The sequence below is a fragment of the Pempheris klunzingeri genome, chromosome 24 (genome assembly GCF_042242105.1).
Source record: "Pempheris klunzingeri isolate RE-2024b chromosome 24, fPemKlu1.hap1, whole genome shotgun sequence".
Classification (NCBI taxonomy): Eukaryota; Metazoa; Chordata; class Actinopteri; order Acropomatiformes; family Pempheridae; genus Pempheris; species Pempheris klunzingeri.
In genome coordinates, this window is record NC_092035.1 from 9,352,473 (window position 1) to 9,368,556 (window position 16,084).

A 16,084-nucleotide genomic window follows, 5' to 3' on the forward strand; every position below is an offset into this window, starting at 1 on the left:
AGTCTCAGAACGCTATAAAAATGGCAGCTTTTACAGAGGAGGAAAGCAGCCTCTGAATCCTTGGAAAGGGGAGCCTCTGGGAGATTGGAGCTTGACTTTATGATGCAAAGACAGCATCTTCAAATTCATCAGCTTCTCTTTCACACAATTCATTTCTTTACTCAAATTCACATTGTTATATGACACAGCTTCCTCTCACTTTTGGCCCGCACACGTCAGTTTGCGCGATGTACAGTGTGTTTGTGACGTCGCCTCCACCCTCTCAACACCCCACCCCCACAAATCACCCCCTGATGGGCAGAGTAAACAAGTGGCGCTGTGTATATCCTCCATGTAATCTGGATTTAGCTCGGTGAGATCACGGCTGTTGGAGCAGAGAGCCCCCTGGACGCTCAGCTGCATTGTGGGAGGTTCCCTCTCAATGCCACCTTTGTCTGTCTGTGTGTGTGTGTGTGTGTGTATGTGTGTGTGTGCGTCTCAGATAGTCCAGCTGACAGCCCACAATAAGCTGTGAGTAAACTTCCCCACGGTGAGAGCAGATCTCGGTGTATGTGCACTCCTCAAACAAAAACACTCGGTTTGAAAGTCATTCTTCGAGTTTCTTTGAGAGCTGATTGGTCTGGCACACAGGCTGGCAAGTGCAAAGAGAACTTGACTCAACGTTTTACAGGCAAACCAATAAGATTTTAACAGACTGATGAGCAACACTTCATCCCCACATTAGAGCTGTAAGTTCAACTTTTTCACACTTGTCTGTCATGCATTTAGCCTATTCAAAAATTCAGCTGCATTATACAATCTCCATTTGATGTTTTCATTATGTTTAATTCTGCCCAACAATTCTGTCAAAATGCAGTAAATTCATATTTGGTCAAAAGAGTTAAGAGCAGGGTCTGATCTTTTACTATGTAAGACATTTGTAATGCTGTAGAAACATATAATTTCTGTAAAAGGAGCATGTAAATCTGGTTTGGTAATCTGTGGTCTCACACTCTGTCACAGAAACCAACAACTGCTAAAGCAAGAGAGCCCTTTAAAATAGCTGTGGAACCACAAAATGTACAATATCTAATAGATTTTAAAAGATCGTATGAAAATAAATAATCTTATGAATTAGGTGTGTATAATATATGAGTTATAGTTGTTGTTATTCATGAATCATTTTCATATTAATAGTTTTATTAGATATTAGATTAGAAATTTTCTTTCATTATAAAGATTTTATTTCTTTTTTTAAAGTCGGTTTTTATATCATAATGTCATAATGATAACTGCCAGCTCACCCTCCAGCCAATCACATGCGTCCTGCCTCTGGCCAGTTAGCTCCTGTTAGCCAACAACAACGTCAAAGTCCGTCTGAATCAGGTGCTTCTCTTTTCCACCTGCCCACCCGGCTCACTGGCTAAACCCACTGCTAAACCTGGGTCATTGTTCAGCACTAAAATGAGGAGCCTTTGTTAGCAGTGTTGGCTAGCTCCAAGAGAGGCTGTCTTTTGTTGTGTTTTTCTCTGACAAATGTGATTCAAAGTGTGGCTGAAGTAAAGGTGAATAAACCAGCTAACTAAGTAATGTTTAGTTGCTGTGTCTGTGTACTGTAGTTATTTAGATGGTTGATTCAGTGTGAGTGACTTTGACGTTGTTGCTCAGGCTCACAGGAGCGAACTGGCTCAATAAAAAAGAGGCATTTTGAGATAAAAAATGTTGTGATAAAATAAAAATTAATAAATTCTTAAATTAAGACAAGGGAAATAATATTTTCTAACAGTGAGTTGAGTTTGAATACTTAAATTATTTCACAAATTATTAATTCATTTATATATTTTCCACATTTTCTTCATGTGATGATTTATTTCATAATCCTACTTTATTTAATACTGACTACTTTGGGGCTCCACACTAGCCACAGTTAGGCGTAGCTGAAGCTAAAACTAAATCTACTTAGAGAATTTAAAGCATATATTTTGATGAACTCGCACTTTGTTAATTCAGTTAGTTATTCCACATAAAAGCAGTCATGATGGCAAATAAAAACCCAGCTAAGCTCCTAATGGTAATGTTACTAACTCAGATAGCAGTAGCGACCATCTCTGCTTTGAACTCCACCAGAGAGATTTTGACTCAGATTTTGCTTCATGCTTCATCTTTAAATCATAGATTTGAATCCATTTATTTATCATTGATGTCAATATTGATACTAGTAGTAAGCACACAGATGTACAACAAGCAAAGTGGAGATAATATTTAAACCTGATGAATTATGAATTGCTAATAACCAAAATAAAGGTCATTTCCCTAAATTAACAAGTTAAAATGGTGAAGGTGTCTGAAAGTACGAAGTTTATTTATAGATAATATATTATTTGCTGCATTATTATTGACATTTTGTTTTTAGCCCTTTGATGAATAATAAAATTCAGCTTCTATTTTTTTTTTTTGTCTTACAACTGAAATCCTCAGAAGTGACCCAGCAGACCTAATCTAATGTCACGGCTCTGAGCTTCCTCTGTCCCCTGTACTCCCTGCGTTTCCACTTGTCATTCTGCTGTACGATCAAACACAACAGAAAATGTATAAAGACCAAAAGCAGAAATTGCAGTGTCTTTTTACTGGATGCCAATAACTTTTGCCATATGGTTAAAACACGTGTGTAATGAAACAAATGAATGCTGTGTTGCATCATACAGCTGGAAGAGCTGTGCAACGCCACTCATTTCATTTTCTAGACGTTAGTCCGGGAAGAAAATAAATAAAAATAGCTTTTTCTTGCAGCGAACTCACTTGAAACTGCTTTCTGTTTGTGCACACCGTGGCAAATTGTACAATTTTGTATGTCCAATGGACAATCTGATGTGGGACCAACTGGGCAGCTACAGTAATTTGGGAGAAGAGTTGAGGAGACATGAAGGCCCTCTCTCTTTGTCTCCCTCCCCTCTTTTCTCCTCCCATTATGGAGACAGCAGCTGAGAGGGAATTACTCTAAACCTCTCTACTTAGCACCAGCACCACCGTCACAGGGTAGTGATCTAAGAAGCTCTTTTAAATGGGTCTCTCTGTGTGTAGGCCCGGGGTCTCTTTCCCTGCCTTTTTCCACATGCTTGTATGTCTCTGCATGGGTGCATTTCAGTGTGTGTGTGTGTGTGTGTGTGTTTCTCAGTGTCTGTAACTATAATTGTTTAACTCCGAAAAGCTTTTCTTCGCCCGCTCTGACATGTATTTTCCAGCAGCGTGTATCGTACAAAATAAACAACACTGAACACTTAATTTGCATGGACTGGTGAGCCCCCCCCCCACCCTCCACCTCTTTGTTTGAGTGACAGGTGGTTAGCCTCCATGTTTCTCAAGCAGGACCCTAGTTTATGCACCGTGTGCTCCTGTACATCCATACTGTCTCTGCTGGAAAAATACACAAGTTTAGGGTAGAGTTTTGCTCTGGAAAAAGTTTATGCAAATAACCACCATGTATGAATCATTGAATATGAATACACAGCACAGAAATGAATCGTACTGTGTGTGCCTGAAAGCTAATTATGATTATTAACACATATATACTGAGGGAATGTAGGATTATCATTTACTTCTGGTTCAACTAGAAGATGTTGTTTTTTAAAACTTGAGTAAAAGTGAAGTGAAGTGTGTCATCGTTTATTATATTGTTTTTTTTATTTCTTTTTCACGTTGTAGCTGGACGAGGTGGAGCTAATTGTTTTATATAGTTTTGGGTAGTTTCATCTATGACAGTGCATCATATTTTATAAGCTGTGTGTGTGTGTGTGTGTGTGTGTGTGTGTGTGTGTGTGTGTGTGTGTGTGTCAGCACTCTGTCTGCTACATTCTGCGCCTCATGAATGTAACTTTCCTAATAATAAAAATCTTATTTAATTCTACCTCTAACTTTAGGGGGTTGCAGTACACACCAATGCAATCTTAGCTGCAGCCTGTGGATGTTATATAACATTGTTCTTGGTGGAGGCTGATAATGCTTGGTTCTGTGTGCGTGTGCTACCTGCTCTGAATCCAACTCGCTCCCCTTTAAACGGCACAGATTTCCAGTGTGTATTCTCCTTTTATTGCTTTCATTTGCATATAAATTAAATCCATATTGTGCCTGCGAGGCAGACTATGCTAACTATGCAAACGATCCCTGGCTTTTCTTTGTTTTACAGATAAACCCTCGGCTTCCTAAATGACAAGGTGGGAGGGGGAGAGAGAAATCCTCTCGCTGTTTCATAATTGTATGAATTTTAAATACATTGTCATAGGATCCTCTTCCGCATTCACAGCAGGGAATGAAACTATCATTATAATATTAGAGCTGTAGGGTTAGCTGACCGTGAAGAGCCAGGCAGCTTCCTCACCTCTGTTCACACATGCAGGCCAGATGGCAAAGAGACTGGATTTAGAAACACATCAGGCCTCTGTGTGTTTTCTTAACACAATGACAACCTCTCATTTAATTCTTGAAGACAAGGCGGTGCGTTAAAATACTTCAAAAGATCTTCAACTGATGACAAAGACTTCCTGTGGTTTTAAGTGGAGTCTAGTTTTTAGTGGCATCACTGAATAGACACATTAGATCCACAAAGAGCCATTTAGATTAATTAAGATTTTGTGTCAAACTGAAATCCAACCCTATGAATATTCATTCATAAATATCAGTGAATAGTGACATTAAATTATTCCTAATATTGCTGTGGGCCCCCAGGAAACCCCATCACGGACCCCTGGAGGTTTCCGGTGGTGCAGAGATGCTGCAGAGGGGCCTGACAGCCTTCAGCAGAGTTTACCTGCAGCAGAGCTTCACCCTGCTGCTGTCTGCTGCACAATGAGAAACACGAATCCACAAATAAACTCCGAACTAATTGTTAGATAATTACAATCTAAATAAATTCGCTGTTTTTAAAGCCTGTTTCGCTCCCTTTTGTGAATTTACCATTTTCTTAACGCAATTCATTAACAGGCGCGTGGTCCTCTAATAGGCTAAATGAAAAATAACATAAAACCTGTAGAATAACCTGCCTATAATCTAGCAGCGGGTCCCTGCTCGTCTTTATTGAAATCAATTATTACCACACGATGCAGTGCGCTTATTAAATCCGTGCTCTATAGGCCGAGCTGAACACAAACGCAGCAGCAGCGGCAGCACTTGAAATAATTAAAAAGCCTGAAACGCGGAGGCCGTGAACTCCTCCGCTGCAGACCTCTGCAGGCTTGTTAGCTCTTAATTAAATAATCCGATCCGCGATCAGCTTCGTGCAGCCAAAGCGACGCAACAAACAGAAATAATATAAATCACGTCAGTGTGCGTCGCTGGTTCAGATCACTGCCGCATGTCAAGAGTTCGCCCGGGGTTGTTGAAGCTCCTCCTTAAACCATTCACTTTTTCATGAAATAACGAATGAAATCAAGGTCAGATCTCTCCTGCTGCTTATTTACATGTGTTAGAAAAAAATCTGGATTATATCATCAAGGCAAATAACTCGGCTCAAATATTAGAAGCTTTGAAGTAAATCCAAACCTCACTGGCCGTTTTCATATTAGGTTTAAGTCTCGTTTTAAACATGACTTGTTAGACATTTTTGTATTGATGAATGCAGTATGAAGATGGTTTGGGACTTAGAAATAGCAGATTACACCCATGATGTTACCACTGATTATTGGTGAGAATCAATGTAAACTACAGGGATCTTAGCTGGGTGAAGTTAGTGAAAGGGAGGGCAGATTAAAAGTAACTGATAAAAACAGGCGGTCGAGAAAGACAGAAGAAAGGAAGAAATAAAATGCCAGCGTAACCTAAACATTGATCATATTTTCATAAAAGCAACAATCATCCAGTTTCCCTTTAAAAAGACCTCACCCTAATCTAATTCACACCACTTTGAAACTCACAAGATATCTTCTGCCACATGTTGGAGATTATGTGGATCAAAGGGGAAAGTTTTCCACACCTCTGAAATTAATAAGCAAGTGTTAAAATTCTAAATTTCAGTCTAAATTTAGTGTTTTTATGGTCCAATATTCTTAAAAAAACAACAAAAAGTCCTGTACTGTGTTGAAATAATCAACAACAATATAGTTCAAACTTTCACTTAATCAGACAAATATATGCAGAGACCCTTTATCTGCTCTTGCTGACCTTGGAGTGCACAGCCACACACACACACACACACACACACACACACACACACACACACACACACACAGGGTTCACAGCCAGGCTCTCTCAAACCTGAACTCGAGGTCACATGAGGCCAAACAGGCCAAATGTCGCCCATGTAAGAAAAAAGTGTTCAGGCCTGAAGCAGAGGACTGAGTGGACGTGGTACACTGGCAGGCTTCTTCCATAAATGTATTCATTTCATGATACAAGAGTCTCTCTGAGTGAAAGTGTAGCAGAGATGTTCAATCCTGTAAATGCCCAGAATAGTTTAATTGGTGAAATGTTATCCATTATGGAAAAACAAGCAGGGTCTGATTCTAGTGAAAGATGAACTGTGAAACAGGAACTGTGGGGGTCCTCCTGTGTGTGTGTGTGTGTGTGTGTGTGTGTGTGTGTGTGTGTGTGTGTGTATTTCTGTTCCTGTCCTGTCACCTCTCACATATCAAAATAATAAAAAATATAAATAATCCAGATGGTCAGAAAGAATTTAAAAGCTGGTTATTAATTTACGGTTTGCTCCTTTTAAATTTGCTGTGTGAATTTTATGTCCCCCTTAAATCATTTTATATTCTAATTTTATTTTCACATGTGTATTTTATAAGGATAATTCAGTTAAAGTCATAATAACACTTTAGGTTTCCCTCATAAGTGAAATTAGGAAATTAACAAACATAGAATTTAAGATTTTTCTGTCGCCCCAAATCGCCGTTCAACGCTTTTCTTCAGCATTAAACCAGTGGAAGAAAGAAAGCTGTCGTCCATGCTACCGTTCCCTTTCTTTATTTCAGACTACACGTGAACATTTAAAAATCTTTGGCTTGTTTGAGTCTGCGGACGGATGGATGTGTGGAGGGGAAATGCGGCTTAAATATGGAGGACGGGACCACAAAAACCTCTAGAGCCGATGAGACATCCTAAAAACAATGAGGACAGGACCGAGAGGGTCCCGCTGAGAGATGAGCTGAAATTAAATATACTGTATACAACATGATAACTGTTTGGCTATATAAACTTTAATAACGATCGTTCATTTATATAATTATGTCCATATACTGTTACCATAAACAGAAATCTGTGTTTTAAATAGCTCCCCCACTTCCAGTTCTTTTTTTTTTTTTCATTATCTCCAAAAGCCAAAAGAGTCAGCGGCCATGTCCGGGCCCCTCATTCACTCTCCTCCTTGTCCTCCTGCACGGTGGTCGTTGAGTGGTTGTACAGTCCTTGCGCCATGAGCTGCAGGGCCAGCCCGTTCTTGTAGCCGGTGGCCTTTTTAATCTTGGCCCTCTTATTCTGGAACCAGATTTTAATTTGGGACTCGTTCAGGTTGAGTTCCTGGGCCAGAGACTGTCTCCGCTGCTCCGTTATGTACCGGTTGGCCTGGAACTCGTTTTTCAGTCTCTGCAGCTGCTCGGCCGTGAACGCTGTCCTGGGCCGCTTGTCCTCCTTGGCGTTCTTCTTCTTTTTCAGTTTCCGTGTCCTCGGGCCTGGCGTGGAAACAACAGTGGAAATAAAACAGTTATTCTACGGCTGGGTCAGGGGCGCAGGGCTGCACAGGAGGCTCGGAGCTCCTCCATCGCTCACCACCGAAGCTCGTATCGACTGAGAGCGTCAGTGATGAGCGATGATCGCGCCTCATGATCTCCTGTGTGTGATCGAATGTAGGTCACAACCCGCCCTCATGTGCACGGTTTGGTCTGATCTGGCCTGAAACCGGGATTTAGTCAGACTCTGCAGTCAGCACATAACAAAGCTGGGAGATACCTTGTGGATAATGTGTAGGAAAACACACCACTGCCTGGCTGCCAACGCAAAGCAGTGGCTTGGTTGTGTTTAAGAGGCAATAAAAGCTCAATGGAAACACAAACGCCAGAATTACTGTCATTTTAAATGGGCCTTTGTTTCATTTTAAACACTTATAATAAAATATACACAGACAACCACTGGGGTCGATATTTCCCGTGGCTGAGGTCTGAGCCACACAATAATAAGCCACGGTTCTTTTAATTAATATGATATTAATACTAAATCCTGTCTCCTCAGGTCACAGCAGGTGGGACCTGAAGACAATAAGTTCCTCACTATCTCACAACACTGGAGAAATAATCATAAATATTAGATCAGTCATTTCCTCTGCTTCTAATTTTTTTTTTATATGGAGGGAAATGGTGGAGAAACATGAAGAGAAACAGAAAATGTCCCCTCATACACATGTGTGAGGGTTTGGTGTGTGTGTGTGTGTGTGTGTGTGTGTGTGCCCCGTTAGATCAGACAGGCCTTTGTGTGCAGTCTAACTCTGGTCTAATGGGCCCGTGACGTCTGACTTGTTACTTCGCCAAAACAAGCAGCAACCCGCTGCCCGCACGCTTCATAAGGAATAAGTTGCTTTTGACTGCACACTTCAGTTTTCTTTGCAAAAAATGCTGTTACACAATGAATGAAGCCGCCAGGCCCGGAGTTACTTCATCCCAGAAACACGCTGCAGCACTCGTGGCCCAAATGCATCTGATACCTACAAATGTGAGCTCACACACTGAAGTCACTCTGTCAGAACACAGAGCAGGCAGACTCACCAGAGGAAGTGATTATTGAGACAATAATAATAATAATACTTAATACAATACCCACAATTTAAAGGGAGGCTGGAAAAAGCAGAATAAAGGTTAAAATCCACCCTGTCACCGCGCAGGCCGAGAAAATAAAATAATCCCATAAAAGCAGTAAGAAAGGGCCTTTGACCTTCATCCCTCATCATGACCACGAGAAGCACATCATCTCCATCAGGGGGGCAGCGACGAGACAACAGAAATCTGTGTTAATCTTCATAATTCGGTTCAGTAAATATTATGTGAAATGATACCAATGAGGAGGATTTTGTCTTCTGTAGTTATTACTATAATTACCATCTAATAACACACCGTGAACTGTGAATGACCAGCCTGCGCATCCCTTTAAACTGTGTCACCAGGCACTGAGTGCATCCTCTGGACCAGTGCGCGTTAAAAGGTAGCAGCAAAAATACAAAAACTATTTGACATATTTTCTCTCTCTCCATATTTAAAAAAAAAAAAAAAATCACAACAGGATATTCTGAGCCACCCCATCAGTGCATCACATTTTATTTAATACAGTAAATGTATTAAATTAAATCCTCGAGAAAACACATTGAGCATTACATTAGAAAATAAGCCTGGTCGCATAATTTATCTGGGCCTAATATTTAAAAATATTTTTTTAAAAATCTATTTGACATGACCGAGGTGTTGCAGGCTGAGTCTCATCAATACTATATTTATATAATCAAATTACAGATTAAGATTCCGTGAATGGCTGATATTCTCATTGCCTCTAAATTATTACAGAAGTGCAGGACTTGAGCCTGTAACGCGTTTACATGCGTTTTCCTGCACAGCCGAACCGCGCGGAGCAGCAGAGGAGGAGGACCCACGATCATCACCTGCACGTGTGTTTTTGTGAATATATCCAAAGGTCAAAGGAAGCCTCGTTGTTCTCACACAGAGAACACTTTTGCACAACCCGTGGAGCCCTAATGTTACATTTATTACGGTGAAATTACAGAATTACTAAATTACAAATTACAAAATTAGGAGGATTTTTGAGCTGTAATCCATAATACACTTTTATGGCTGTGTGTGTGTGTGTGTGTGTGTGAGGGAGTGAGGAGTAATAGAAATGAATTACGTGTTGACCTCCTTCTTCCTTCGTACACCCTGTTTTCATATTCATATTCTCGCTTTTATTTTGCCAGTGTCTGCTCCACATTTAGTTCTAACGTGGCTTTAAAAGAATCCTGTTTTGTTTGGCTCCGTTAAAACCACACTGGGAAACATTGCAGGCAAATTAAATGCAGATACGTTGGCCGTAAATTTGCTCTCATACAAATAACTCTGAGGTCGATTTTTAAAGCGAGTGTGTGGGACACCACGGGGGATCCAACCGAACAGACCCCCTCCCCAGCACCCAGACACCCCAGGCGGTAGGATTCGGGGACCATTAGCGCCTTACCAGATGAGGGCCGGTCCGAGTACCGTGTGCAGTAAACCCAAGCGGGCCACAGCATCGGCTGGCTGTCCTTCGTGCTGGTTGGAGACCCTCCATTGCCGCCACTCCTGACCAGAACTGACGAGGGGCTGTCCGCGTACCTGATGGCCCCGTTGCTCGCCGGTTCGCCCTGTTTGGACAAGTTCTGCTTGGACGAAGGCGAGGAGGACGTGGACGACGAGGAGGAAGAGGAGGAGGAGGGCGACGACGAGGTGCTGTCGCTGCTGCAGTTGGAGTCCAGGCAGAGGCTGCCGGCGTGCGGCGGCCTCGCTCCCAGCGGGTTCACGTTCTCTCTGCCCGGTGTCAGGCTCCGGTCGCGGTAGCTCGCCTCCTTCCTGCAGCCGAAGTCCGGCCGGAGGATGTTGTCTATGAAAAAGTTCGTGGTTCTGTGGGCCTGCTGGGCGGCCTGGTGGGGTAAAATCATGGGAGGGGAGGGCAGGTTCGGCGACAGGGACATGCTCTCCTCCTCGGTGGAGTCCCGGCCGCTGTTGGGCTCCTTTTGCTCTTCCATAGCTGGTGAGAAACGTCGGCCTCTCCACGCCAAGCTCCACTTGTTGCTCCCGCCCCCCGTCGGTATCCAATTTAGACGGACAGCATGTAAAAACAAGCCTTCTGGCTGGAATAAAACGAATAAATACCTGCGTTATTTTTTAGTATCACCTACAGCGGCGACATGTCGTCTCCTAAGAGCCCCCCTGGCAGACGGAGCAGGTCCAGGTTACAAGCAGAGTCCCTGCCCCGCTCCGGTGCAGCATAATATCTGTGTATCCGCTCCTCCTAAACGCGCCTAAGACCGTCGGCTCTCTCCCCCCGTGTGTGTTTCTTCTTTCTCTTACACCCAGCCGGAAGCACGTGTGCGCGTACACACGTGCAGCGGACCAATCGGGCGCGGGCTCCGTCCCTGTCACACCCGGCGACGACCAATTGGGGCCCGCGACGCGCCGCGGACGAGCACGCGCGGAGTTCGATCGATTTGTTGGCCCGGCGCACGTGCGCACACGCGTACACAGCAAAACAAAAACAAGGGCGGGGAGCCCGGGTGGGGGGGGGCACAGAGGGCAGGGGTGTCCATTTAACACCACCATCCCACCTCACATCTAGTCTGTACAGATGAACTTCTAAAGCACATATAGAAGAATTCAGCACACAGTCATCTTTAACATGACTCTGATCCACTCGGCAGTGTTTACTGCTCTGCATCAGACAGAAACATGGCTCCTTTTAGATTTTGGACTGGCAACAGGCAATCAAGGAACTCCCAGAAATATTTAATTCAAATATGTCTGAAATGACGGAAGCATGTGAATGAAATGTTTCTATTTTAATGAAGAACAGGAAACAGAAAATAGACTGTAAAAAAATCTCACTAATTCTTAAAGCTAAATTAGATTTACAAAAAATTAAAAGCGGTGGTCTTTCTGTCATTTCTTTGAATTTCCCTTCCCTCTCTTCGCTCTTTATTCTCGTCTGTTCTGCCGCACTTGGGCCACATGCACACCCCCAGCTGTAGGCCTCACAGACCAGGGCTGAGTCCCGCTGACACGCTGCGGTTTGCAAAAAAACTCTCCAGGACGAGAGTAAAATTGCCACCAGGCTCTAATTGGCGATTTGAAATAATAATATTAATAATCATAATAGCAACAGCGCCAGAGTGGGGACGTGTTGATGTTTAACACGGTGAAATCTTCATCCCACAGGCCGGAGAGGGAAGCCGTGGCTACTTAATTACATTCCAATTAGGACAGTATCAATATGCTGTTTAGCCGCAGCGCCTTTGTGGGGAAATGAGCGCTCAGTCTGCTCTTATCTGGCGCCGCAAAGAGAGGCTCCCTGAGAGGGGCCGGGGAGATAATTTATAGCTTTTAATTAGTCTTCATTCTGCCCGATCAGCCCGGTGTTCATCACGGGGAGCGGCCTGAATAAAAGCCGGGTGAGGAGCGCTGTCACCGGCCCCTGGCAGGGCCCTTAATCAAAGTGAAGCAGGGGCCGCGCTACAAGCCGCGTAATTTCCAAGGTGCTGATAAAGCTCGTTGAATAATAGCGGGGGCCCTCGGAGACACCATTTACAGAAATGACTTTATTGACGGCTTAACGTTGGTAATTCATTTTACCTTTCATGTATTGGGAGCCGGATTTGTCGCCGTAATAGGATGATAAATGCACTGACGGATCGCAGCCCCGGTTTTATTGAGTAGCCTATATAGTGGAGGTGCTCCAGCGACACACACACACACACACACACACACACACACACACACACACGGTTTATGATGAGGCTCTTGTGAAAAGCTGTCTCGGGTAAAGGCATGACAGTCGAGCTGCGTCTGTGATACTGAAAAAAGAAAATCATGTTTCCGCCTTTTTTACCTGATCATTTCCTCTTCTTACGCTGATTTATCATCTTTTTTCTGTGCAAAACAAAACCCTGACGCGTATTTTAACACTCTTGTAACACAGTGCGAACTATTCCAAGTATTAGAATTAGTACCTCACTGTACTTTGTTTTTCTGAGTGTGTTCTACAGTGTGTTTGGGTTTCTTACAAGTAAACGCACATTTGTTTTTACACGAAGAAAGTGAGTTTGATATTAGAAATAAGGCAGATGAGGCCTCCGTAAAGACCAGGGGCACAAGTGACTTCACTGTGAGCCTGAGAATATTGTGAAAAACCAAAGAGTCAAACCAGGCTGAGCTCTGTTAAACACACTGAAACATCACCTGAGATAGTTACTTACTACTTTCCTTGGCCTTTAAATCGAAGAGGATACACGATCAAAGTGGACATAATTCCCAGAATGCCTCTCTGTGCTTTCTTTTCTTCCTCAGGTAAATACGGTCTGTTGGTGTTGAAATGATTGTGGATTAAAACTGTTTCAGGAGTCACATGAGAGAACAAAGTGCACAGTGAGAGGACAGTCGGGAACTTCTGGATGGATTCTGGGTCACAGTGCTGCAGCTGAGTGCTCGTGCTGCCACCTGGTGGAGCAAGATGGGACTGAACGGTCCAGTCATTCCCTCCACCCTCTGTTCAATTCTCACTGGGCCTTACCTCAGAATTAAGACAACAAAGACCTCCTTAAACTGGACGATTTCTAAATGAAATCAGGTGGCTGATAAGGAGTATTTATGTGAAGTTATTGGCATGAACATCTGGGCCAAAGTATCCACATCTGGACACTCAGAAAGTCTCTAGCAACAATATGACTGTGGTGACATCTAGTGACTCTGAGCTGTAAGTGACCTGTCTCACTTTAGACTAGTCCACCTTCTGTTGTTTTACCTGCTGAGAGGATTTGAAATAGGAGGAACAGCGAAAAGAGAATCTGCCAACCAACCTGTAAATAAAGTGCTTTACACAAGCCGAGGAAACTACAACAAAATTTAAACCTCAATAAAAATCAGATGAAATAAAATAAAATGTAAACAGACAAAATACAATAGAGCAGAAATATAATTATCGTGCAGTTACAAAGCAGCAACAAGCTGCCCGAAAGGCACGAGACAACAGCAGAGTTTTTAATCAGGATTTGTGTCGATCAAGTGGTGAAAGCCGGGACCCAGTTAAGTTAGAATATGTGATATATGCTTTGGCTCTTTAGGCTGTTAAATGATTTAAAAATATCAATGTTTGGTTTTATATTAAAATGTTATTCAAGATATCAGAAGATCAAAATATAACCAGAAGTATCCTGGAATAAAACAAAGATTTTAAAGGACTCTTTGTGGATAAGATGTGCTCTGCTCCTCTGTATGCTACATCCCACCACATTACATAATGTTTATTTAGTGACAATTACACTTATTTCTTTAAAACATTACAGCAGTCAACAGCTATTCATATATATAAAACTTATTGAGTTTCCCTTTTGTATCAACTCTGAGAATAATTCCACAGTCTTCATTGCAATGCTGTGACTGTCCACTAGATGTCAGAGTAGAGCAGTATGATGAACTGCTCTGCTTCACTGTATAACTGACTTATCTGTTAGACACTTTGAGGCAAAAAGCTGCATAAATCAGTGGAGGTTAGTACCAGGCCAACAGGACGAACAGGCTCACTTAAAAATATTCATCTTCCCCCATAAAGGCCAATAAAACCGACAACAAGGCGTTTTTCATTCAAAACGACTGAAAAATAACTTGTGGAGGTTTAATGTCAGAGTTATAATTTCAAATCCATCAGCTTGTCTGTGAGGCTGTGAAAGCAGTCTGCAAATAATACAGTTTACGATGAATACATGTAATGAATAGTGTTTGCTATTCATTAGATAAGTTTGACACTTTCACACCTTTGTGCCACAGGTGTCACATTTGAGCAGAGCTGTGGCGATGTGAGACTAATGTTAAAGAGAGACCACAAACAACGGCCAGTTTTCAGTTGGAAAACTCTCACTCTCACTTCCTGCCACTCAAGTCCCTTCAAATATTGAGATTCTGGCAATGTACACAGGACATGTTTGCATACTAAACGATGATTATCATTCCCAGAGTTTCCCCTCTCCTTCTGTCTGTCTGTCTGTCTGTCCCTCTCTCTCTCCAAGGTCCTCGCTCTCTCCAGTAATAATACATGAAGGGCTCCTCTCCCTCATCCATTAATCAGGAGGGAGGCTGAGGTATAAAAGGAGGGCTGATCTTTGGCCTTCACACACACACACACACACTCACCTATCATTAAAAATTTAAGGGATATTAATGCAGATAAATAATTAAGCTTTGTGGGGATCTCTTTTAGAGTCCTAATGAGTAGAGGGGAACAGATTGCTCCAGTCTTATTACGTCTTGCTGAGAAGTTTGTGAAAGCTTAAGGTGATGATAAATGGGCCCCATCTAAGTAATTGGCAAATTAAATCGATGCAGACACTTTGCTGCGCTTGTGTTAACAGAATTACCCGCCTTGCTTCAAGCTGTTGCTGTAATGCAGACATGTCGATGTGTTTTTAGCCACGCGTTTAGGCTGGTCAAAGTAACAACTATTGGACGGGTTGTCAAAAATGTTTGCACAGGCATTCACGGTCCCCAGAGGATGGGGCATACTGATTTTATTGATCCCCTGAATTTTTCTGTAGCACCACCCGGAGGTTTTGCATTCTTTAATTTAATGTCTTAAGAGCTGTTTGATGAATTGCCATTAACATTTAGTACAGACATTCATGTTCTCCAGAGGATGAATTGTAACAACTTCAGTGATTTCCTGACTTTACATCAACATTTTTAGCATTGTCATTGTGAAGCACGTTAGCATGCGGATGGATTCAGACTGAAAACAGCCCAGTAGGTGACTGCGTTGGTGTGGCCGTGATACTTTAAGGACCTGAGACAATGAAATCCGACCCAGGAGGCACACTTGGAGTGACACATTCATGCTTATATGCCCAAACACTGCACAACGCATAACACTCCCACATGGCAGTTTACTTCTCTGGAAAGTTTTATCAGGACGACAATCATTGTGACATTTGTGAGGTAAACAGCAGGAATATGTGGTAGTCTTTTAGGAATATGAGCTTGCATGTAGATAACACAGCATGTGGCTGGATGAGGTTCAGCCAGGTCCAGCTTCTGTACTGGACGACCCTACGTCTTGTTGGCCAGAGCTCTCTGTGTTGGGGAGCGTCTTCATTCTAATAATAAACAAGAGGGCTGCTAAAGTCGGTCTGAAAGCAGCCGTAGTCTTGTTTTGCCATCAGGGTCCATAAGGACAGATTTGCGGTTCTTGTCTTCTTTCTATGGACACCAACATCTCTGCTCATGTTTCTTTTGATGTCATGAATACAAGATCATGATATAATTTCTATCCCTTTTAAACTTGTATCTCAATAAGCATAATGAGTGTTTTTTTTTTAGCTTGTTTGATGGGACACATCAAGAAG

General features: G+C 42.5%; 1 protein-coding gene across 1 annotated transcript; it reads right to left on the reverse strand.

Annotated features, from left to right (window-relative positions):
* Positions 1-7,136: 7,136 nt before the first annotated feature.
* LOC139223769 (homeobox protein engrailed-1-B-like) lies at positions 7,137-10,980 on the reverse strand. The gene is made up of 2 exons (XM_070855761.1): positions 10,180-10,980; positions 7,137-7,640 (listed from the first exon to the last, which is right to left on the reverse strand). Exons 1-2 carry the CDS (start codon positions 10,724-10,726, stop codon positions 7,321-7,323), a joined length of 867 nt encoding a protein of 288 aa, XP_070711862.1. The 5' UTR covers positions 10,727-10,980; the 3' UTR covers positions 7,137-7,320.
* Positions 10,981-16,084: the final 5,104 nt, after the last annotated feature.